Genomic DNA, 24,830 nt, shown 5'->3' with positions numbered 1-24,830 from the left:
GTACTCTATAAATCCTGATTTCATTGTGAATATTGTGATTGTCAGTCACTTTGTTCGTCTGCTTGAAGATTTTTTACTTTTCAACTTCATTTCATACCGCAATCTAGAATCTACATCGTAACGTACTTTAGAATCAGGTATAATATCATAAAGTTTGCGGTTCTATTTCCCTTAAGACAAGTTTTTATCACTTGAAAGTGTAATTTTCAGTTTTTAGTCCTATATTGTAGACTTATTTCATTATTATTGGAGTTTTTTTTCAGTGAAAGATAAGAAAAGTTAACTTATATAAATTTGTTTACAAAAATTATTCAGGAAAAATCTTGGTAGAAAGAATCTGCTTCCAACCTCATTTCTTCAATAAAATATAGCCAAGCAATTGGTAAGTTTTTAATGTTGTCTATTTGAAAAAAAAAATTCTATTTTGAACCTTTTTCACACTACCTACTATTTTAAAGATAGATACGGTACGCCGGTACCGGTAATTACAGCCTACTCATTGCAATTTGATTACTGATTATTTCAGTAAAACAAACTGGCATAAAATGACATAACTAGACTAAGATATTCAAATTTTATGAAGCTTTTATTGTAGCCTAATATATATTTGATTCCTTGATAGGCATTTAGGAGTAGAACGCTTAGGATACAAAATTTAACATGATAAATAACATGTTCATACAAGCAACACATTTACTCAATCACAAATAGTAGATTTACAAATTACAATTATCCTTATTAAAAGTCAGAAATATCTTGGATGCACTTTGACATGGAAGATTTGATGACATTCACTGGGCGCACACATTATTTAGAAAAAATATACTTAGTAAAAAAAGCGAAATGGCCGCTGTGTGAGTAACTGAAGACTTCCGGACAATTTAAATATGATATTTAGATATGTTTCTTACCCAGGACCAGGAACAATACCCTAGAATATTGGTAGGGTGTTCTTAAAAACTCCTATATATAATATTACTATTGATAACTTATTACTAATGCAAGAATGCGATGCTCCCATCACAGTTATAAGGAGATGCATCCAAGGTGGGTAACTTTATTGGTTACTCTTGTACAATATATACTTATTAACTTATCAACTTATTATTTTTTACTCATTTACTAATAACTACAAAAATGATAAAAAATTAAGGAAAGAAATAAGCCCCAATCCCCAACCGTTCCCTATCAAAAATTGTATTCGTAAATATGTAGTAATTTTACATATATATAATATATATAAAATGGTACAGTAATAATTATATTACTGTTTGACAGTTGAAAATAGTTGAAATAGTAGACAGTTGAAATATGACAGTTGAAAATAGATTATGGATAGAAAGTACAAGCTAATTATCTTTCTCTTTGGGGAGTCCCATCACACTGGGTGTCAAATCCGCATCAACCTCATTAACTACAATATTTCTAAATGGAAAAATAAATTGCCCCTATTTTTTTTCGTTTTTCCTAAAGACGATCGATCCAAGTACTTTGATAATTAATTGTGCATTGTGAACAAAACGTTACATAGCTATTTGTTCAATTCAACACACATATTTGGTTTGGTCTTAAACAAGAAAATTTGTGAAGGATACACCACTCTGGATTTTCAGTTTTATCTGAAGCTTCAGAATAGTTTCAGTTCCATTAACTCCACCACTTGGAACCTTGGAAAGTTATGTTTTGAAAAGTAAATGTTGATGTTGTGGAACTTTTCCATAATATTTGAAGAGACTTGAGAAATTGTTAAAAAATCCACTTTATTTTAATAAAAATTATTATTTCACAGGAGCATGCTTTCGTGTGTGATGATGTGTGAGCACACACGAAACCATGCTCCTGTGAATAATAATTTCTATTAAAATAAAGTGGATTTTTTGACAATTTCTCAAGTCTCTTCAATTATATTTTGAAAGTATTTTTTTCTCACGTTAAATAGAACAAAACTTTAACATAAAGAATTTTCTTATAACAAAATACTACCTAACTAAAACATGCTAAACTATAACATTTTAGAAATTTCACCTTAATTTTATTTGCACTTTTGTAATGAGGTTTAGGGAAAGAAAAGTAGAAAAAAATGATAAATGAATAGATAAATTCATTAATGAATAAAAAATTTCTTTAATAGCTTAAACAAATGTTTGAAAAATGATTGTCTATTGTTTAAAGCAACGATGAGTGGAAAACAATTATCATTCTGATGTTATTGAATGGTAACTCGTTTTCTCGAATATACAGACCAAATGTTTTTGTCGAATTTTACTTCTATCCTTCTCTGACAATAATACGGATAACTTACAAGTATTATACATCAATTTGCTGTACTTCACATCTAAGTTAGAGTGAAAGTACTTGTCCTAAAAGCGTTTCAATTGATGTTACAAAAAGAGAACTCACAATTGAAAGATTTCCGAAAAATTGGTCATATTTAAATCTTGTAGCGGCTGTATTTTCCATCGTAGGTGCTTTGCTCAGTTTCATTCATTGACTTTGGTAAAGTTAACACAACGATCTAGGCAAGTGGTCTGATGCGACGCAACTTCAGTCTGCTATCGCCTCGCTTGGTCGCCTCATCTCATTTCCCACGTGCACGCAAAAGCTTGTGCAGAAGAAATCAATAGATTCCAATTTATAAGAAGAGCAGAAAAAAGTACATCTTTTGGCTATTTTTGATTTTTTTGTGATGTTTCATGAACATTTTTGATTCCCATCAAATATTACATTAATGAGGAATCCAGTGAGAAAAAAATTTCCTCTTACATTTCGCTTTCAATTGAACTTTGCAATCTCAGAATGCACTATGACTTTGAGTTCAATAATTTTAAATCAGATCATATTGTCTAACAGTGGTACAGTACTGTAACCATCAATTGCAGACAATATGGAATCCTTCCCAGAGTTGAATATCTTGTAATGTAGATTGGCTTTTTTTAGGCTAGCAGCTAGCACCCATAAATTACCGTGAAATAAAAGCATATTTACTAATTAAGACATCATGCTAAAGAGAATTTTTTTTGTGGCAGAAAAAGTCAAGTTAAAGTCATCTACCTCATAAATATTGGAGTCGCCCAGTAACGACCACATAATAATGAAACCATTATCGCAGAGGAATGTTGAAGAACTCCAACTATGTTGGAGAAAAGTAATAACATTATGTTATTACTTTTTATCTGAAGTTATTACTGTTTAATGTTTATCTGATTGGAACGTCCATGTGGAAAATAATGGCATTAAGCCAAAATGTGATATAAATTGATATGTGAGTGCATAGGAAGATGTGCATGAATTTTTTATGTCAAAATCACTATTATGCCCTACTATATGATCCTCTGCTTGATAATTCAATCCAATATTGAAGCTCGCATGAGTTTGATTGGGAATAAATGGTTTATGCCAAGGAAACCTCATTTCCAGACATGAACTGTAGATAAATTGCTCGCCATCCATCATTGATCGAATCAATATTTGTTCTCTAGAGGTAGCTGAGTATTTCGTATACAGGTTGAAAATTGGATATCTGTTCGATATTCTGCACAAACAGGTCCATTAATCTATTCCTTATAATCATAATGCTCTACCGATAAATAATGTCTCTATTGTTGCTTTAGAAGCTATCCATTCTGGGCTGTATTTTAAATTTTCAGTTGCATTGAAAACTGGATCTCGAGTGAATAACATAGATTTATTTTCAAGGTAGCGCTTTGTTCACATATTCAATGTTGTGAATTGTGCTTTCGGTGGTCTACTAACTGTGTTAAATAATGATTGTGCATTTGATTTTCTTTTCAATTTAAAAGAATCTTGTAGTAAATAATTTCGATTATTTGTTGGTTGATCATAAAAACTACCATGTTTATAATCCCTATAATGTAAGTGGAAATACTGTATACTGTCCTTTTGTAGGACAATTATTAATCTTTCTACTTTCCTTGCCCTATTACCATAGGTGAGGAAAGTATTGCTTTCCAAAAAAAATTAAGGTACCCTAATCTCAAGTTTTCTATACTTTTCAAGGTCCCCTGAGTCCAAAAACATGATTTTTGGGTGTTGGTCTGTGTGTGTGTATGTCTGTGAACATGATAACTCCATTCCTAATTAACAGATTGACTTGAAATTTTAAACTTAAGGTCCTTATACCATGAGGATCCGACAATAAGAAATTCAATAAAATTCAATTCGAGATGGCGGAAAAAATGGCGGATAATTACTAAAAAACCATGTTTTTCTCGAAAACGGCTCTAACGATTTTCTTCAAATTCATACCATGGATAGCTATTTATAAGCCCTATCAACTGACATGAGTCTCATTTCTGGGAAAATTTCAGGAGCTCCGTAATATTCTTGAGAAAAATGGCGGATAATGACTAAAAAACCATGTTTTTCACGGTTTTCTCGAAAACGGCTTCAACGATTTTCTTCAAATTTATACCATAGATATTCATAAGCCCTATCAACTGACATAAGTCTCATTTCTGAGAAAATTGCAGGAGCTCCGTAATATTTTTGAGAAAAATGGCTGATAATTACTAAAAACCATGTTTTTCACGATTTTCTCAAAAATGACGACCGATTTTTTTCACATTCATACCCTGTATAGTTATTTATCAGCTCTATCAACTGGCATGAGTCTTTTTCCTGGGAAACTAATGGGTGTTCACCCCATCCTTGAGAAATGGACTATGTAACCTCCTTCTCGTGCATGAGGTAGGTAGGTAGAGCAGTTTATAAAAAGAAGACCTAGTCGAGATATTTCATCTGTAGAACAGCTGTTTTGACGACTTTTAATAAAATCATCGAATTTTACAATATTTACACAAAGGAAAAAAATGTACTCTGAAAACAATGATATATGTATACACATATACAGTAGTCTGATCTAGTTTCAAATATTATGTTGCCGCCAATCGTCATTATGTTATTCCCCTAAATTATTCTCGTCTAAGAATGAGGCTTACAGTTCAATGAGCAAGGAAAGTTGTGTGAGTGTACCACACCAGATTTTTGTACAATTTCATCACATGAGCAATTATTCATTAATTCTTCAGTAGCCCAATTTTATTTTAGATTGCACATAGCATAATTTTCATTTGAGTAATTCTTATTATACTTCTAAACTAGATAGATTGTAATAATTTATTCAATAAATATCTCCAACGAACAATTTTTGTTCATTTAGTTTTTTCATTTTTTTAGACTAAACAAGCATAAAGCTAGAGCACGAATTCCGGAGCATAAAAAACATAGAAACAACCCCGACATATATTATGAGAAGCTTGTTAAATTATGTCTCCAAAAGTGTATGAATCTATTGTTAGTTTTCATGGATTTAAAGCTTTTATACTGGCTCTATCTAGATATTTAATTTTGTTCAGAAAAAGCATTCCATCGTTTGGTTTAACCCCAGCCTTACAGTAATAACTCAACAAAATGGTCATTAAGTTTTTTAAAAAAATGAATCAAGCCTTCCATACTATTTCAGTTTTCAGTAATTGAGATTATAATAATCTATCTTGTAACTTTTTTTGAAAGTGGTGATTGTGATTAGATATTATTTGAATTTATTGGAATGGAACTTTCAAAAACAAAATCTGTATTTTTTACTCAATCTATCATATTCTTGTGCAATTTCGCAAAGTGGTAAAGGATTCTCTTGAGTTGTACTTAGTGTTCAAGTTTATGATTCCCGAATAAGCAAGCCAGCCTTTAATGTCACCGCAGGATCTTTCCGTCAATGATGTAAAAATATCTTGTTAATGGTATACTTCCGATGGAGAGGAGTGGGTGGGAGGTGGGAATTGTGTTTGACCTCCTGCACCACTCTGATCCATATCGAGCAACCGAGATATTCTTCGAGAAACGTCTGGAGACTTCCTTACTAGACAGGGCGTGTCAGCTGTCAGTAGCTGGTGGGTGGTCTCCAGTTTGACCCGCTATTTGCACAATATTTGTCATTTGGCTAGGCTAGAATTCCCACCCTCCAATCCGAGCCTCCATCATCCATCCATTCCACTTGCTCAATGCTTAAGGCTGTGCAAAGGCTGAAAATAAACTTTCTATTGCTGATATTATTCAAAGTTTTTCGATTTGTATATCATAAAGCTATCAAAATGAAAAGGTTTTCTCAGGAAAACATTTTTTTCCGATCATTACTTTTTGAGATATGAGCGCCTGAAGTTTAAATTTTCGGGACAGAACATTTCAAATTCGGTAAGAGATAAATCCATGAGATTCAGAGGATAGATTCTTCATGGTATTGTTGATCTAGTAAAACAGAAATTTCCTGAAAATAACAATTTTCGAGAAAGTTATCCAATTTACCGAAAATGACCAAAAATAACCCAAAAAAGTCATTTTTGGTCAAAAATAACCCAAAAAAGTTATTTTTGGTCATTTTTGGTAAATTGAATAACTTTTTTCAAAAATTGTTTTTTCAGGAAATTTCTGTTTTACTAGATTGGGTTATTTTTGACCAAAAATAACTTTTTTGAGTTATTTTTGGTCAATTTTGGTAAATTGAATAACTTTCTCAAAAATTGTAATTTTCAGGAAAAAATTTTTGTTTTACTAGATCAACAAAGAGATAATACTATGAAGAATCTCTGAATCTCATGGATTTATCTCTTACCGAATTTGAAATGTTCTGTCCCGAAAATTTAAACTTCAGGTGCTCATATCTCAAAAATTATTGATCGGAAAAAATGTTTTCCATAGAAAACTTTTTCATTTTGATAGCTTGATGATATACAAATCGAAAAACTTTGAAAAATATCAGCAGTAGAAAGTTTATTTTCAGCCTTTGCACAGCCTTAAAGTGAAAGATTCATTATTAAAATATCCTATGTCTACAACAGCAATCACTATTACAAACTCTATGAAATCTAACGAATAACTGGATACGAGATCTCTATTAGATCTAACGAATAACCAGATCTATAATTTTCCATAAATGTAAATTTTTATATTTTTGTTTGTGAACTGTGTATTGAATGGAAATAAATTTGATTTGTTACGAGATTAACATTATCAATTGTTTGTATTGTTTTGTAAACTGAATTGTATGTGTACATAGCTAGAACAACACGGATAAGATTTTATAATTATTATAGAATTAGTGAAAAATAAGTTTTATTGTATTTAGCATACGGGTAGGAGAATATAATGAATATTCATAATCACATAAGCTGATAATCCAGTGACTCATACAATTTTGGTTTCTGTGTTGACTTTAAACTGTTAGCATTTGTAGAAAAGTAATCATTTATGTTATTTATAAGGAATTTGACAGTTTGAACAAATTCTAGTTATCAGTGAATAAATGCGTTTTCACATGCAGGACGACATGTAAGTAGAAATGTTCAATTCACTGTTGAACCGTTGTCAACCAATCAGAAATCTCATGAATAATAGAGCTTGTTACTCGTGGAATTTTCCCATCTAATTACAGTGTCTTATTCCAATATCAGACGAAATTGTCACGTATGTCCTTGAGTTCTCTCCATTATGTAAATTTTACTAATAATAATAATTTTATGGATGTCATTGCGGTTAGATGTAAACTGATGTAATCACAAAATCTTTTTTCCAAGTTCTAATCCTTATCGTGTAGTTAGCTATTTGTTATTTGCCATTTAATTACTCGAACAATTAGCAATGTTCATAATGTGTCCTACACAAGATAAAATAGTAATGAAAAATTGTAATGCGAACTCTGTAAAATGCGTACAATTAGATATTCTCATTGCTCATTGTTCTGTTTTTTATTCTCTACCTTCACTGTCCTAGCAGATAGTTCAAATACAATGTGATGGATTACATAAGAAATAATCTAATAAGCTTGGAATCCAGCCAGTATCAGCACCTATCCACCTATCAAATTTCCGAAGTGACCTTTTATTTCTATATTAAATTTCACCCCATCCATCCCACTGCAGTCTTAAGGGTTCCCAAGCATCTAATCTCTTCTACAGGTTGTGAGATTGTACTTAATTCCAGTTTACATTTTTGTGATAGTTATTCTGTTATACTGTAGTGAGGTAGCATTTATTGTAGCAAAAGAAAACACATCTGGAATCTATTGATTTTTATTTTGTCCGAGTTTTTTATTTTTTTAACTTTAGTAACTCTCTATGTAGGACTATGTTTAATGTATTTTCATAAAGTAAATTACAGTAGTTATAATTTTCAAATCTTGATCTTATAAAATAGGGTTACCGTGTAACTAGGAATAAATGTACCTAATTTTTCTGCACTCTACTCGCTTTTATTATTGTTCGATTAAAATATTCTTTGTAGGCTTAAGAGAAACAAAAAATAGTCTCATAGCTGAGTTTAAGCATTATAAAAATAATCAAGTAAGGCTTATATAAAAATTCGTAGTAGGCTAAAGAGAGACATAAAAATAGTCTCATAGCTGAGTTTAAACATTTTAAAAATAATTAAGTAAGGCTTATATTGACAAATTTTTCATCAAAAATATTCTTTACTATTCACCTTTTTCTAAAACATTAATGTGTCTATAAAATTTACAACTTTCCAAATTTACAAGTTTTATTCTTGCCAATAAAAATAGCATTTCACTTTGAAATTGAAGTGCAGTACAAATTAAGGTTCGGTCTCTCTTATCTTTGTGGTATCGTGAACCTTTTCCCACTCTGCAGTTGTTCCTGTCATACATTCTTAACCTCATCCGGTTCGTTTTCAATATTTTCCTGTGTAATTTCAGTTTAATCTCAATTCTCGACCAAAAATAACCTATAGTCCAGAAATGAGACTGCCAACTTGGAATAAAATGCCACCCAGGTATTTTCTGTATTTCTTTTTTCAATAATTATTGAATAGGCATATTCAACGTTTTTGTACCACTATGGATTGTTATAAATTGGACTAGTTATTGAGGCCACACACATCACAGCCTGCATTAAACATTGTCTACATTGAACATTGCCTACATTGAACATTGTCTACATTAAACATTGTCTACATTAAACACTGACTACATTGAACATTGCCTACATTGAACATTGTCTACATTAAACATTGCCTACATTAAACATTGTCTACATTAAACACTGACTACATTGAACATTGCCTACATTAAACATTGTCTACATTAAACATTCATCATGACAATAAAAATAGACTGTCAATATTATGCTAGTAGCTAGTTAGTGACCAATGAATATTTCTATTCAAGTTCTATTATAGATGCGGCAGTATTTGTGTGACTAATGAATATTTCTATTCAAGCTCTATTATAGATGCGGGAGTGGTTTGTTTTTAGCTTTCAGTAGTAGCAAATGTCAATAATTGTTAATATCTATTGTTAAACGAAATTCCAAATTAAAAGCTGTAAATCAATATTTGTTGTTTCCTCATGATTATTTACAATTTATATGCATATTTGTTATTTGTTGACAGCCTGGTGTGTCACAAGGATATGCGTGATAAGTCTCAGTGCACAAACAACAATCACCAGTTCTCAGAAGTAGATGAAAACATTGGAAAGAAGTATGTGTCTAAAATCAGATGGCCAGATCTGCTAGCTCAATTATTCGTACATGGCGGTGGAATTTTTGGCATTTATCTGATTTTTACATCTGCAAAACTTCTCACCGCAATATGGGGTAAGTTTGACAAATGTCGGAAATTTATATACTATTTTTTCAAGAATGATAACAGATGGAACCTTCCTTTAAGGGACTCCCCACTAACAAAAAATCTAATTTAATTACGAATTTACTTTTTTCAAGAAAATAATTTTTTGTCGATTCCGCTCGATTAAAAACATTTTCATTTTATGACTTCATTAGTCTGAGACTAAATGATCAGTTTACAAAAACGAATTATTTCATCTCAATTATTGTATTTCTGTTATTCCAGTATCATGCATGAAGTTCATGACATTGCTACCAAATCTGAATCAATAATGTAGTCGAAAATATATGTGTTCAAATTCATCCGGTACTCAACTGAGACTACAATGACATGAGATCATTTCTAATTCTTGATTATTCGACTGATGGAGTTATGAGAAATAGATAAATAATCTTTTGGGAATACTTGGGTTTGTCTAGTCTTGGCCAATAACAGAGCTGAACCTTAATTGGTCATCACCTGATGGCCAATTGTAGGGCTTCACCTAAACTATTCTGTATATTCTGCTACTCAATGTTATTCAGTGGCCCTATGGGGAGCTAGAGAGAGTAACCTTCAGCAAATTTTCATTTGTCAAAAGAAAGCACTGCGCACTATGTTGAGGTTGCATCCGCAAATACATTAAATAAATAAATAAATGCTTATTTCCCAAAAAACTAAAACTACAACATCAATTACACAAAATATTAGATAAATTACAATTATATACAATAGTTAGTTACAAAAAATTCTTATTGTGTCCTCTACTTGTTTAGTTTTTTCTGTATGGAAATTGACCTACTCCACTATGGCGTACCATGTTCTAGAGTAGGTTTTGTTTGTTTTTTTAGCGTATTATTAATTAGATAGTATTTAGTAAGTTATTAGGTGGTTAGTTGTTGTTTGAAATAATGTTTTCTATGTTCTGTCTTTCTTTGCTCATCAACCAATTGTGTACTATTGTTTGAACTTTCTAGGATGATTAATCTGTTCAAAGTTTGCAGGAAGTAGATTATATAATTTTGGTGCTAAATGATTGAAATGTCTCTGGTATAGTACATTGTAGGGACTATTTTATTGGAATGGAGATTCTCAATGTTCCCTGTCTCTATATTTTGGAAATGTGTGTATATATTAGAAGGTGTTCACTACAGACTATTAACAAGTCGCTCGAATATAACACCTTCATAAGAGTACCTCCTCTGAGTATCATAGATTGACTTGGTATGAAGAAAAACCTAGTTATATTGGTATTACCAAGTACTACCGATTCGGTTGCGGGAAATATTAACAATAAAGGAGTTTAATTAAATGAAGTTTAAAATTATTTCTAAAGGAGGAGTGCTTTTATAATCTGAAGGGCTGATGTAATAAAGTCAAAGACAAATAGTAACTATATTATACTAGATATAAATTTCATGTACATTTATGGTATCTCGCTTTTTGCTAGCACTTTGACTTGTCTGACGCCGTTGAGGCCAACCAGACGTAATATATATATATATATATATATATATATATATATATATATATATATATATATATATTCTGCTGCTTTCAGATTCTAGAGATTGGTGATCGTGCAACAACCGAAACTAGTATCTCAAATTATAGTCTGATAATCAATGTTTATATATTCTGATGCTTCCAGTTTACTACACCTTTTCCAATTTTATTTGAGAAAGTATCAAGTTAATTTGAGAAATTTGTATTTGAGAATAGTCACTTGTAATTGAGAGAATGTCAGATGTAGATGAGAATAGTAAATCGTATTTGGGAAGACATCATATGTACCGGTAATTGAGAATAGTGAATTGTATTTGAGAAATCGTCAAAAGTAAATGAGAAGATATCAATTGAAAATGAGAAAATTTTCCAATTGACATGTCGTGACTCTTCTGTAGCCTATAGTACAGGTTTGATTTGAGCAGGAAAGGATACTGTACTACGTACACAGTATTCCAATTACTATAATAGGCTTTGCATGGGTGAAAATTCATATTTTCAATGGTTAAAGTATTTCTCTTCTACTAAAAAAGTAAATTCGTATGGCTTTTGTTGGTGGGGAGTCCCTTTCGGGAAGGTCCCACCGCCTGAATATATAATTTAAGCCGTCAATGGGCCTTACGACTGTCATACTTCAGCCGGGACCGACAGTTACAGTTTAACGTGCCCATCCGATAACACGGGAGTGATCTGGTTAAAAAACTTTTGGTTGTGAGTGGGTTCGAACCCGGGATGAACTGTTTCTCTTGTACTGTTTACGAATGATTAATGAGTATATTCCTATGGATGTATTGGCAACGTGACTTTTGTCTCCAGACATTTTGTGAATCATTGCACTTGATAAAGATCAAATTCTCCATGTTTACGGCGCAATTGAACTTCATCATCAATCAATTGAATCTCTTGATCAAACAATTCTTCAATGGATTTTGGGGCTTCAAAATAATTTTTTATTCAAAAACTAAACGTTTTATTACAATATTAAATATATTATCATATTATTTTATATGAGTACAGCTATGGAAAATATAAGTACTGGAACTATAGGTTTTTTAAAATCATTTCCCAATTACAACTGACAACTCGATTTCAAATCGAATGTTCTCTAATTGAAATGATACTTTCTCAAATAAAATTTACTATTCTCAACTACAAGTGATGACTTCTCAAATACAATTGACTATTCTCATTTACATCATCTGACGTTTTCTCAAATACAAATGACTATTCTCAATTACATTGATACTTTCTCAAATACAGTTGGAAAAGGTGTAGATATTGATAATGGTGTAGCAACCGAAACAATAGTATCTACACCTTTTCCAACTGTATTTGAGAAAGTACCAATTGTAATTGCGAATAGTCATTTGTATTTGAGAAAACGTCAGATGTAAACGAGAATAGTCAATTGTATTTGAGAAAGTATCATTTCAATTTGCGAACATACGATTTGAAATCGAGAAGTTGTAATTTGTAATTGGGAAATGATTTTAAAAAACCAATAGTTCCAGTACTTATATTTTCCATAGCTGTACTCATATAAAATAATATAATATATTTATTATTACAATAAAATGTTTAGTTTTCAAATAGAACATTATTTTTAAGCCCCAGAATCCATTGAAGAATTGCTGAATTGTTTGATCAAGGAAATCGATTGATTAAAGTCCAATTGCGCCTTAAACATAGAGAAACTTGATCTTCATCAAGTGCAATGTTTCACAAAATGTTTGGAGACAAAAGTCGCGTTGCCAATACATACATAAAAGTACTTCTCATTAATCATTTGTAAACAGTTCAGGGGAAATACTTTCACCATTGAAAATAATCAAATTCATTCAAAAAATATGAATATAGGCTATTCATTTTCCCCCATGCAAAGTGATAGTAATTGGAATACTGTGTACGTAATACAGTTTCCTTTCCTGCTCAAATCAAACCTGTACTGTAGGCTACAGAAGAGTCACGACATGTCAATTGGAAAATTTTCTCATTTTCAATTGATATCTTCTCATTTACATTTGACGATTTCTCAAATACAATTCACTATTCTCAATTACCGGTACATATGATGACTTCCCAAATACGATTGACTATTCTCATCTACATCTGACATTCTCTCAATTACAAGTGACTATTCTCAAATACAATTGATACTTTCTCAAATTAACTTGATACTTTCTCAAATAAAATTGGAAAAGGTGTAGTGGTGTTGCCGTTTTGGCAAGTCTTTTCCATTCAATACAGAGTCACTTTAATAGTTTTATGAATTTCTTCTTAATTTTTGCATTGAGTTTTCTCCTGTGATTAAATAAAATATCAATATAAGTTTATTTTGAATGTTATTTTTCAGCCATCGTACTTACGTATACGTCGGGATTTGGAATCACAGCTGGAGCTCATCGTCTATGGTCGCATAGAGCGTACAAAGCCAAATGGCCACTTAGATTACTCTTGGCATTCCTATTCACAATTTCCGGACAGGTCAGTTTATATTATTGCTTTCACAATGACTGTCAGTATTATGACATACTACACATCTCTTAATAATACATTCTAGTTATAATATTTATCACGATCCATTTTTTAGATTTTTCTGTATGGTTTCAAATTGAAGGAATTTTGTTTTCCCCGCATGACTTTCCTCTGACGGACTCCATTGCAATTATTATAATACTTTCAAATTATGATGCTATTTTGTCAACTTTCTTCACACATTTTTTATCTTTTCCAACAATCTGCCATCCAAACCTAGAAGATTCTCTCCTGTTTCCTCTAGATTTAATTGTTTCATCAATTTTAATAAACTTGTCTTGTAATTTTTTATGCACTTCATTCCGTTATTGAAGGTTATCTTGTATCTCTTGCATTATTCTCAATAGTTTGTTCATCATGCCACCTTTTAATACTATTTTATATAAATACTCTAGATTTATTTGTATTTTCAATTTATGAATTCACTATTGTAGCCTACTCCGTCAAGTTTATCAAAAAAATCAATAACCAAATTCCAAAGTAGTGAAATCGAAGTGTAGTTGAATTGAATTTTAGTTACGGTATTTAGAATTTCTTAGACATATTCAGTACTACTACCGTCAAGTTTATCAAAGTTTACCGTCAAGTTTATCCTACTCCGTCAAGTTTATCAAAAAAATCAATAACCAAATTCCAAAGTAGTGAAATCGAAGTGTAGTTGAATTGAATTTTAGTTACGGTATTTAGAATTTCTTAGACATATTCAGTATTTGTGTGTGTGTTTTAGGCTAGTTGATAGATTTCGATTATTTCTGTAGGTACCAGATTGGTCAACTGTGCATTTTTATTTGTTTATCAGAAAAGTAGCTCATTTAAGTTGATGGAGGCTGATAACCAAGTACAGTACGCGTCCCGTAGCTTTGCCTCCGTGACTTTGGAACAGCAAGGTATGGTTCGCGGGGTGATATTCCTTCTTTTACAAAAATATACGCTCCAGAGTACCTAGATCCATAGATGCAGGAAGCTCCCTACAGATGTTCGATGTTTTTGAACGGGTAGTATAATTGTAGTCTAGTGGCTCTCCACCGATAGGCAAAGCTACAGGACACGGACTGTAGCTATATTCTCAAACCCATGGTACTGAATCATCCAATACTGCAACATTTTTGAGAAAATCCTGTTTGTAATATTCATTTTGATGCAATTTTTCAGCTTTAAAATTCACAATTACCAAAATCAACTTCTTCTTATCTTATGTTAGAATATTAAATTACATAATCACTCTTGTAGTTAAGTTTGTAAGCAACTTACAACCATTAGTAAGATGATTTCATTCATCGTTGTACTTGTGATTGATGATATTTTTTCATTTAATATTTCTTCATAATCATAATTCATCTTCAATCATGATTGTACAAGGTGCGCCAGAGAAACTTACGTATTTAAAAAAAACTTGTACATTGAACTGGTCGTGTAGAGGGGCAGGAGGGGGCGTATCTGGAGGGGCAACTTCTCAAGTTTATCCTTCCTCAAGTAAATTTGCCATTATGCTCTCGTCTAGAGAGCAGCGGGCCTTCGCAGTTGAGAGCTTCTTTTCTAATGGTCGATAACCTTCCGTACTCGAATTGAAATTCCTCCCCACAGACTCGTTTTTGGCCATAATTCGATTCTGTCGTGGGTTAACTCATTTCAGGACTGTGGATGTGTCGCTAAACCCAGAAATGGACTTCAACGAACCATCAGAACTCCAGAAACTATCGGAAAGAGTGAGTCAGTCAGTTGTGCGTTCTCCCAGGCGTTCGGCTCGCAAACACGCAGCTGCTATGGCAATTTCTGACTCCACTGTTCGATGAATTTCCATGAAGACCTTCAACTTCATCCCTATACTATATTTGCTGTTGTTCAAGAATTGACTGAACGCGATTTTGTTTCCCGTCAAAATGCATGTGATATGCTGATTGACAACCTGCCTGAAGACGCGGTCATTTTTTTAGTGACAAGGCTCATTTCCACATGCGATTCGTGAATGCGATTTTTTTATGGGGTTATTTGAAATCTCTGGTTTATGTCGATCGACCACGGACCATAGCACACCTCAAGAACAACATTCGCGACGCCATTGCCAACACACCGATTGATATACTGCAATGAAATATCAAAAATCGACTTCATCAGTTTATGCACAATGGGGGCCGCCATTGGTCTGATCTCATTTTCAAGACTGCATGGAAAAAATTGAGATATTGTATTCTTATATAAAAAAAATATCTGAGGTACTTTTGTTTTTATTGACCTTTCAAATAAGTAAGTTTCTCTGGCGCACCTTGTACTTCAATCATCATCATCATCATCAATCATCATCCTTTATAGCCAAATTGATAAAAATATACTATTGATTCTTGAAATCGATTGATGTTGAATAGATGCAACAACCAATACTGGCAATCCAAAGTGAATTCCATTAATTAAGTTTGGTTTTCTCTGTTAGACGTTGATTCAAAGAGAAGCACTGCATGAATAATACATTATTCTAGTTGCAGACCAATTTGTTTTTAGTACGGTACTTCCTTACAGTCTGAAGTAGTATTGTTGCTTATAGTGAGGTCCACGTTATAATGGCAATGGAGAAAAATAGGAGAACAGCGTTGCCGATTCTCTGCCTTGCCACTGCCTTCTATAGAGGATAGCTGATAACGGTATATATCATGTAATATCAACTGTTCATTCTTGTTTAAAATAATTATATTTCTTTTGTCAAGAAAATATATTTTTAATAATTGAATTATAAATGTTCATAACTGCCGATTCTCTGCCTTGCCACTGTCTTCTATAGAGGATAGCTGAACGGTGTATCTTATGTAATATCAACTGTTCATTCTTGTTTAAAATAATAATATGTCATTCGTCAAGAAAATATATTTTTCAATAATTAAATAATAAATGTTCATAATTGAGAAGAGAAACTTTGTTAATTAATCATATTTCTACATTTTTGAAAAACGATCTGTTAACCTTGCGTAGGTAGAAAAGGATAACGCTATCTGCTTTGTCGAATGTTAGGTAAGGATAGCAAAACCAATGTTGATCAAATACTGTTATAACGTAGACCTCACTATACTTTCATTTGATAGTTTGAAGTAGTATGGTTGCTTAGTGTGGATGATTTTTCAGAGGCATGTGTATGCATGGGCATTAGATCATAGAGTTCACCACAAGTTTAGTGAGACGGACGCGGATCCGCATGACGCAAGGCGTGGCTTTTGGTTCGCACATGTCGGCTGGCTGTTCCTCACGCCGCATCCGGCCGTCGTCGCCTGCCGCAAAGCGATCGACATGTCCGATTTGGAGAACGATCTGATTGTCGTCTGGCAGAGAAGGTTGGTGAACTTGTCTCTCAATTTGTAAATTCAAAGGTGTGTTCATTGTGTACAACTATGGGAAGCGATCATAGTGATGATGAGAGTATGATTACATAGGATGTGTATATGTGCAAGTGCAAGAGTGGCCATTTACGACCAAGCGCATAGATGAGAAATAAAATGCGGAAAAAGCAATAGGGACACTCACACTGAACTCGTGCACTTGCTGGTTATGTTTACTGTGAACAGTACAGACAAGTCACAATGTTTTTCCTGATTTTGGTTCTCGGCTCATGCATGATCTGACGTGCACTTACACATTTTGGCTTCCAATGTGTTTTTCTGGCTCTAAATTTTGTAAAATTACGTGAAAATTTTCCAATTGATAGTAATTGAGTGTAATATTCTTGTTTTCTATCCAGTTTCTCAACCATCAAAATTTAAAATTCTCAGTTTCTGTTGTTTTTGAGTGAAAAAGGACTAAATTTCAGAGAAGTGGAATCATAACCTCATTTCGGACTTTTAAAATAATATTCGGGAGAGAAATAGTACAAGGAGTATCCTTAGTTTTTCTCTCCCATTCAGTGTTTTTTTTTTTGTGAAAATAAAAATAATAAATAAATGTGAAGATACCCTAAAATGAAACGTTTATGCGCATACATGATAAATATATTTAAATTACGCTCATATAAAATTGTGTGAGATTTGTGTTTCAAGTCGACTGTGATTCTGAGTATTCTAATCACTCACCTCCCTGTGCAATAAATGAAATTATCATTTATCACAAATTATCGTTAATCTATCATTACACGAACGATCCGTGCTTCCATTTTGCACTCATATAGCTGTGTTAAGGTGCTTACAGACTTATGTGCCACGAACACGCGCATTTCACTTCAGCTGATTCTATTCTTATTATTTTTGTGTTTTTACAGGAGCAGTAAAATACAGATATATCAGCTGATGAAAAATGAAATGCGCATGTTCTTGGCACATAAGTCTTTACGCACCTTACGCGCCACAAACACACGCCATACGCTATTCATCAGCTGATGCTATGCTTAACATGCTCAGCTATGCATGCTTAGCATGCTGAGGTGTGGGTTCGTGGAAAGTCTGTGCACAGACATAATACTCACATTACTTCTACTCATCATAGCTTCATGTATGAAATGTCATAAAAATTATCAAATAAAGATGGTTCATTCAAAGCTGGGTGGTCTATACAGGGTCGCTGCAATAATTTATAGCTTTAGCTGAATTTAAAGCTATTTTGTGACTGAACCATATAAATAACCTCAATTTTTCTTTATAGAGATTATAATGAGAAATTTAATCCAAGTTATTGATAAAATCAAATTAACCTTAATGCTGTCTTTTTTATGAAACGATAAAATTAAGTTCTAGGCTTGGAACTTTACTTATTTCCCATGAAGAATATTATGTAATAACTGTTGAAAGTAATGTAATGCATTTCAAATAGATGACAAAAACGTGGCATTTCAAAATCTTGAATCACAACTGTTTGATTATTTTTGTTTACAGACTTTACATTCCTCTGTTTGGAATTTTGTGCCTTGGCCTTCCAGTATTCATTCCTTGGTACTTCTGGAAGGAAACATTGTTCAATGCCTTCTTTATAAGCTTCAACACACGTTTCTCAGTAACACTGAACATGGCATTTGCAGTCAACAGCTTTGCTCATATGTATGGACAAAAGCCTTATGACAAGTTAGTATTTCAGACTTTTTCACAGACTATTTTCTATTCTTGTTAGTAGAATTTTGACTTTTACTTGAGTATTTAAGTGGTGCAACCGCCAACCTAAGGAGTATCCATAGGACATCCATCACTAAGTTTTTTCTCATGAAAATCTTATATTGTGCGACCCCATCCATTGATTTTGAAACAGTGATTTTGAGCTATATACATACTGTATATGAAATAAATAAAAATATAAATCTCAGTACCCTTTTAAATTATTTTTTCACAACATATTTCGGACATTAATGCCATTTTCAAGCGAGGAAAGGGTACGGAGATTTATATTTTTATTTATATTAAAAGTAGCCTTAAAGAAAAAAGACAATAAAATGTATATGAAATATACTGTAAATCTATGGAATTTCAAATTGGACTCAGAGATGGAAGTATAAAATCTCTATTAACTAATTGAGAAAGAATAGACTCTGAAGAACAGTCATACAATTTTAGGGAAAGAAAAATAAATGCTGTGAATTTTACAGAAGAATTACAAATTTATTCTATTGAACGCCTGTAGCAACCTGATGTCAATTATATTGAACAGTAAAATTTTACTGTTCTTCTACTGCTATTTTCGACTGTTCAAAAGTTCGATCATTTAATTTCATTCTTAAAGTGATCTAATGTAAATCTCGACCAAAAAATCGATTAGAACGCAACATGACAACAAAAATTTATTAGAGGTAATTCAATCTGGGTAAAGCTATAATGTGAAAATAATTTAAGAAAACATAGCTTATCTCTATCATTATAAAGTACTTACATAGAGAAAATATAGCATAAGTAGCCTAGATATTCCATGGTATAGGTAGTTTATGTTCCAAATTTCAAGTGTTTTTTTTTTTTTTTTGTTAACTCGAGCCGATTACTGTCGTCCACTGTCTATTATTACTGTTTTGGCCGGGTGAGAGTGTAAGAGCAGCAAATTATGAGAGACTACTAGCGTCACATAGCTTCACAAAAAAGAAGTACTAGGACTATCGGCTTGAGTTAACAATGAAAATTGCGACATAAACGCCCTCTACCATGGGATATCTTTTTAAGCTGGGTTTTCGTTTGTGCGTAAATGCCGTCGTCGACCACGACAGGGTGAGGATCTCAGATTGGGTAGATTTAAATTTTTCTAAATAACTCAAAAGATTATGTTCAATTATGTTTTTATGGGGGAGGTTGAGTTTAAACATTTTTATACTTTTAAATGGCAATATGTTGATATTATTAGAAATGTTTTGATTCTTGAATAATAAACACAAATAATGAAAAGTGTTATTTGATCAGCTGTTTTAGCACACTTGAAATTTGGACAATATGAATGTCAACAATGCTTGTCGTCATCGACTGCGGAAGTTTAAGCACAAACAAAAATGTACCTTTATGCTATATTTTCTGTATATTGCTGATGCCCAGCAAATTAATAGAATTTCAGTTGAGGATGAAATACCTGATAGGCACTGATCCTTATTGATTTTGGGGAAATAATCTGAGAAAGCTTAACATTGTGATCACGTTTGACAGAAACATAATGCCAGTGGAAAACCTGTTGGTTAGTGTGGGTGCTCTGGGCGAAGGCTGGCACAACTTCCACCACGTCTTCCCTTGGGACTACAAGACGTCCGAGTTGGGTCACTACTCGTTCAACCTGACCACTGCCTTCATTGACTACTTCCGGCGGATCGGCTGGGCGTATGACTGCAAGCGGGCGTCGGCCGAAATGATCCGCAGCAGATCGCAGCGATGCGGCGACGGATCGCGACCTGTCTGGGGCTACGGCGACCGCGATATGAGCTGCAGCGATCTGAAACTGATCGAATGATCTGACAAAGTGTCGTACACTGAATGCTCTATAATTGAACTGATCCGACAATGTTTTGTCTCACACTGAATGCTCTATTTTTAAACTGATTCGACAATGTGTTGTCTCACACTGAATGCTCTATTCTTAAACTGATTCGACAATGTTTTGTCTCACACTAAATGCTCTATTCTTGAACTGATTCGACTATGTGTTGTCTCACACTGAATGCTCTATACGTAAACTGTATACTTAATCCGACAATGTGATGAATTTTCCATGCTTGAACTGATCCGACATTTTGTCGTCTCACACTCAATGCTTCAAGTTTCCATCAGCTGCGCCGCACTTAACAGCGACACAATTTGTGACCAAATCTTATCTATCTATTAAAGAAAGCTGCCTTCTACTCCTATTGGCACGATTATTGTGATATCCACACATTCAACTCATCATCATTGTCGATTGGAATTAAATATTTAAAATACTGATACCAAATGGCCTTTTGCTTCCAAGTGTGTGTGATAATGTTGCTGTTGACTACTAAAAAAAGTATCCATTAAGATCTTTGCAAGCTTCCTTAAATGTTATCGACTGACTCCCAATTTATAACCGAAGGAAAAGTTCTCAGGATGTTGCATTTGGAACTGGACTTTAGTATAACCTAATTGTTTATTATTGTGTTGTCTTCCCGTATATCATTCGTTTCTATCTTCTTGGTAATTTGATGTATGTTTCATGGGGTATATTAATAATTTATTCTTTTTAAGATGTTGTGGATCCATTATTTTCTCTACTATAGAATATTAATTATCAAATTATTCTTAGATCAGTCATATATTTACCGTAAATAATAATAGGGTACCTATAGAATTCTACTTCACCAAAAAATTGTGCAAAACACCAACGTCTATTTTGTAATGATTATTAATTGAGTTAATGACGCTGATACATAATTAATAATAATAGGCTATGTTTAATAGACTGTGATAGTGTAGCCTCTTATTGATGTTAGTTTGCTCTACATATTTATTTCGTTGTTCGATGAAGACTGCGTAAATATTAGTAGTAGGTGTTCAGAAAGCGAGAAGTTTTATTTATTTATTCCACTTGTGTTATTCAACGTTCTTTTCTTCTTTATGAAGATTCACATTGCAAATATAAGTTCCTTTTCAATAAGTGAGACAATTATGGTTTCGTTAATATCAATAATCAAGTAGATCAAAAGTAGTTATTTGTAAGCTAGTCTTTTTCCTTTTATTGAGTCAATTATTACATCGGAAAGTAAAAATTTTTGCCTTGACCTGTTTGTCGAATTTTTGTTTAATATCGTTGAAGTTTGGTTTGGTTGAAATATAAACCGAACAATCAAGTTGATGTAGCCTAGAATTGTATTTTTTTCAAATTTTAATCTTCCTAAAAATGAAGAGTTGGAAAGTACCGGTATTAACCAAACTTATTCAATTTATTTTTACACTCACACATACAAGTTTAATACAGGGATTAACAAAAAGAATACATGCAAACAACAACAATACACATTAGAACAAAATAAAAAGAGAGTGGTGCAAAAAAGGGTAGAAGATTGAAGGGGTTTTCCAACTATGGATATCCATGTACTAGGAAAACCTCCAATCTTTGAGAGGGCGAAAAAGGTATCAGGAATAGTAAAACTTGAATTTCAACTACCTTCTTCCACAGAATACGTGATGTTTACTTTATTTCTTCGTTGATACTTATAACTAGGTCAATTTTGATGGATTTCAATGTCAATATTAATTATTATATTATTTAGATTTTAATAATGTCATATAATATTACCAGTAACTATAGCTCTCCCAACAATCCACATTTACCATAAAACTTCAATTTCAGAAACAGTAATGTAAATACTGTTACATACTTTAAGTTTTTAGTTTTAGACTCGTAAGTTAATGATACTTAGAGAGGTCGGCTCTTGAAGTGGTCACCCTTACAACGGCAGTAACAGACACATGAATCCCACTTATCATCAGCGCAGCCAACTGCTTTCCCATATTTTTTAGTTTTTTTTTGTATGTTTTGTTTGTACTCAAGTAATTATCTAATTATTGATCATCTATTCTGTTGTGGAAATAACTGCTTGTATTTCTTCATCGCTTATAAGAGACAGCAACATAGCTTGATTCTAGCAGATAAAAATACATGCCTTTCTAGAAAGAGTATATATATTTTAAAGAGACCCACTTACTTACGAAGCGCTACAGCCCTGCGTGGACCTTGGCCTCCTCAACAATTTGCCTCCATTCATCTCTCTGATTAGCCAGTCTCTTCCAGTAACTCACTCCTAGGCATGCTAGATCTTTTTCTACATCCTGCAGCCAACGTGTTCTCGGGCGACCTCTTTTCCACCTTCCTTCCATTCTTCCAACAAGCATCTGCCTCTGCATCCTAATGTTCTCCATTCTTTGCACATGTCCCAGCCAGCTGATTCGTCTAGACTTTATGAATCGTACTAAATCTTTTTCCCGAAGAATGCTACTCATCTCTGCATTGCTTCTGATTCTCCACTCTCCATTTTCACATATGGGACATGAATTCTTATTATTATTTTATTAAAAGAGACATGCATCCCATTTAAAACTTGATACCATACAATTAAATAGATTTGTCTACCACGGGTTTTCACCATGATTACCAATTAAAACAAATTATATTACCTTATCTACTTGAGTAGAAATCGCATCGACACTTAGTTACCTACCAGTTCCCAATTCAACATTCTGTAGTTAGATATTACTTAGTTTCAAACTCTTCCGTTGTACATCATTAATTTTGTCTATTGCCCAATAGTTAATTCCCATGCAATTTATTTGTATTACAATCAATTAAATAGCGTTAGAGAAATACTCTTGACTGATGTGATTTATTAATTTATCCAATCATTGAACTTAAATTTTTGCATTACTTATATTGTTTATATTTTTATGCTCTTTTCATATCTCTGCACAGTTTCATATCTTACGAGTATATTGTTATATTGTCACACGTTTATCTCTATAACCGTAAGATTTGGCTACAGTTATTATATAACCATGTTTATCATCAGATGTTTTATTGACAGAAATATAAAATTACAAACATCTTAGAAATACATAATAAAAGCAATACAAATTTTACAACATGGGAAAATACTATTACAAAATAAAATGCAATGCCAATTGAGTATTTGCATCTCGAGGTACTAAACCTGTTTGAGATGGTGAAATAAAATTGATTTCAAAAGTAGCGCTAAAGTGTAGTTACTGAGGCCGACAGTCGCATATGAAGTGACACATATTACATAACAGTATCGATGATTTATCAATTTTAGCTTCGAAGTATATTGTACAATATTATGATATACAAATCTGCATGAGAATTCTAAAAAAGGTATCCATATTCTCACATTCCATTACAAATCTCTTGACATCTCTCAAAAACCTTGATCGTATCTTGCACTGCCTTATCTCCAAGGGCAGGTTGTAGAACTTTGGAGCTAAATAAGAGAAAATTTCATGAAGTGTCTTTTATTTGGTTTAGGTATACAAGCTTCGTATTTATTTCTCAAATTACTGTTTTCATGGTTATATAGTTACTGTAGATTGGGCCATTGAACTAGACGTTATTTGTAAATAGAAGCTTTATTGCTTGTTATTTTTACTTGAGAGATTGATCTATGTACCTCGTACAGCAGTTGTTGAATGTAGCAGTTTACTTATTCCTTTATATACCATTATATTGATATTTATAATACTTTATATTCATACCATATTCACCCTATATTTTTTAACAACCTTCAAAATTATTATATTTCTAAGATTTATTCCACTCTAGTCATCTGACACCTTTTCTGAATCCAATTACTTATTCTGAATGTGAAAAAATATAATAGGCTACTCACGGGAAGTTGGAAAATCTGAATTTCAGCAACTCTTGAAACACAGTAGGCCTATTAATGAATCTAATCACGTTAGTACTATTGGCACATGCTCAGAAGTGATTTATCATTTCTCATGGAAATTACAGTAACTATATAACCATGGTTACAACCATGGTTATATAGTTACTGTAATGGCAGTCAGATTGAGCTTTAAAAGTGAAATTTTGGCACCAATAGTTAAAAAAAATCCATTTGTATGGCATTTCCCTTAAAGGAATTTTCTTCAACAAAACCGCAATTGCATTTTCTGAGTAATATTTTGTACATTATTTTTAAACTTATTTATACATTGGAATAATGATACTTAGATTAATTTGTTGATATTTTCAAAGTATTT

At 32.6% G+C, this 24,830-nt stretch overlaps 1 protein-coding gene across 2 annotated transcripts; it reads left to right on the top strand.

Annotated features, from left to right (window-relative positions):
• The first annotated feature begins 16 nt into the window (after positions 1 to 16).
• LOC111050231 (acyl-CoA Delta(11) desaturase) lies at positions 17 to 23,840 on the top strand. 2 transcript variants are annotated; one of them, XM_039430227.1, is made up of 6 exons: positions 17 to 382; positions 9,421 to 9,626; positions 13,496 to 13,626; positions 16,789 to 16,994; positions 18,522 to 18,707; positions 20,256 to 23,840. In XM_039430227.1, the coding sequence occupies exons 2-6, from the start codon at positions 9,440 to 9,442 to the stop codon at positions 20,551 to 20,553; spliced, it is 1,008 nt and encodes a 335-aa protein (XP_039286161.1). In that variant the 5' UTR covers positions 17 to 382; positions 9,421 to 9,439; the 3' UTR covers positions 20,554 to 23,840. The 2 variants fall into 2 exon arrangements, with proteins under 2 accessions (XP_039286161.1, XP_022192204.1); XM_022336512.2 differs by lacking the exon at positions 17 to 382 and adding an exon at positions 8,777 to 8,802.
• The last annotated feature ends 990 nt before the right edge of the window (positions 23,841 to 24,830 follow it).

This window comes from Nilaparvata lugens, chromosome 1 (assembly GCF_014356525.2).
Source record: "Nilaparvata lugens isolate BPH chromosome 1, ASM1435652v1, whole genome shotgun sequence".
NCBI lineage: Eukaryota > Metazoa > Arthropoda > Insecta > Hemiptera > Delphacidae > Nilaparvata > Nilaparvata lugens.
The sequence above is the reverse complement of the archived record's forward strand: the minus strand, read 5'-3'. Positions and strand labels throughout refer to the sequence as shown.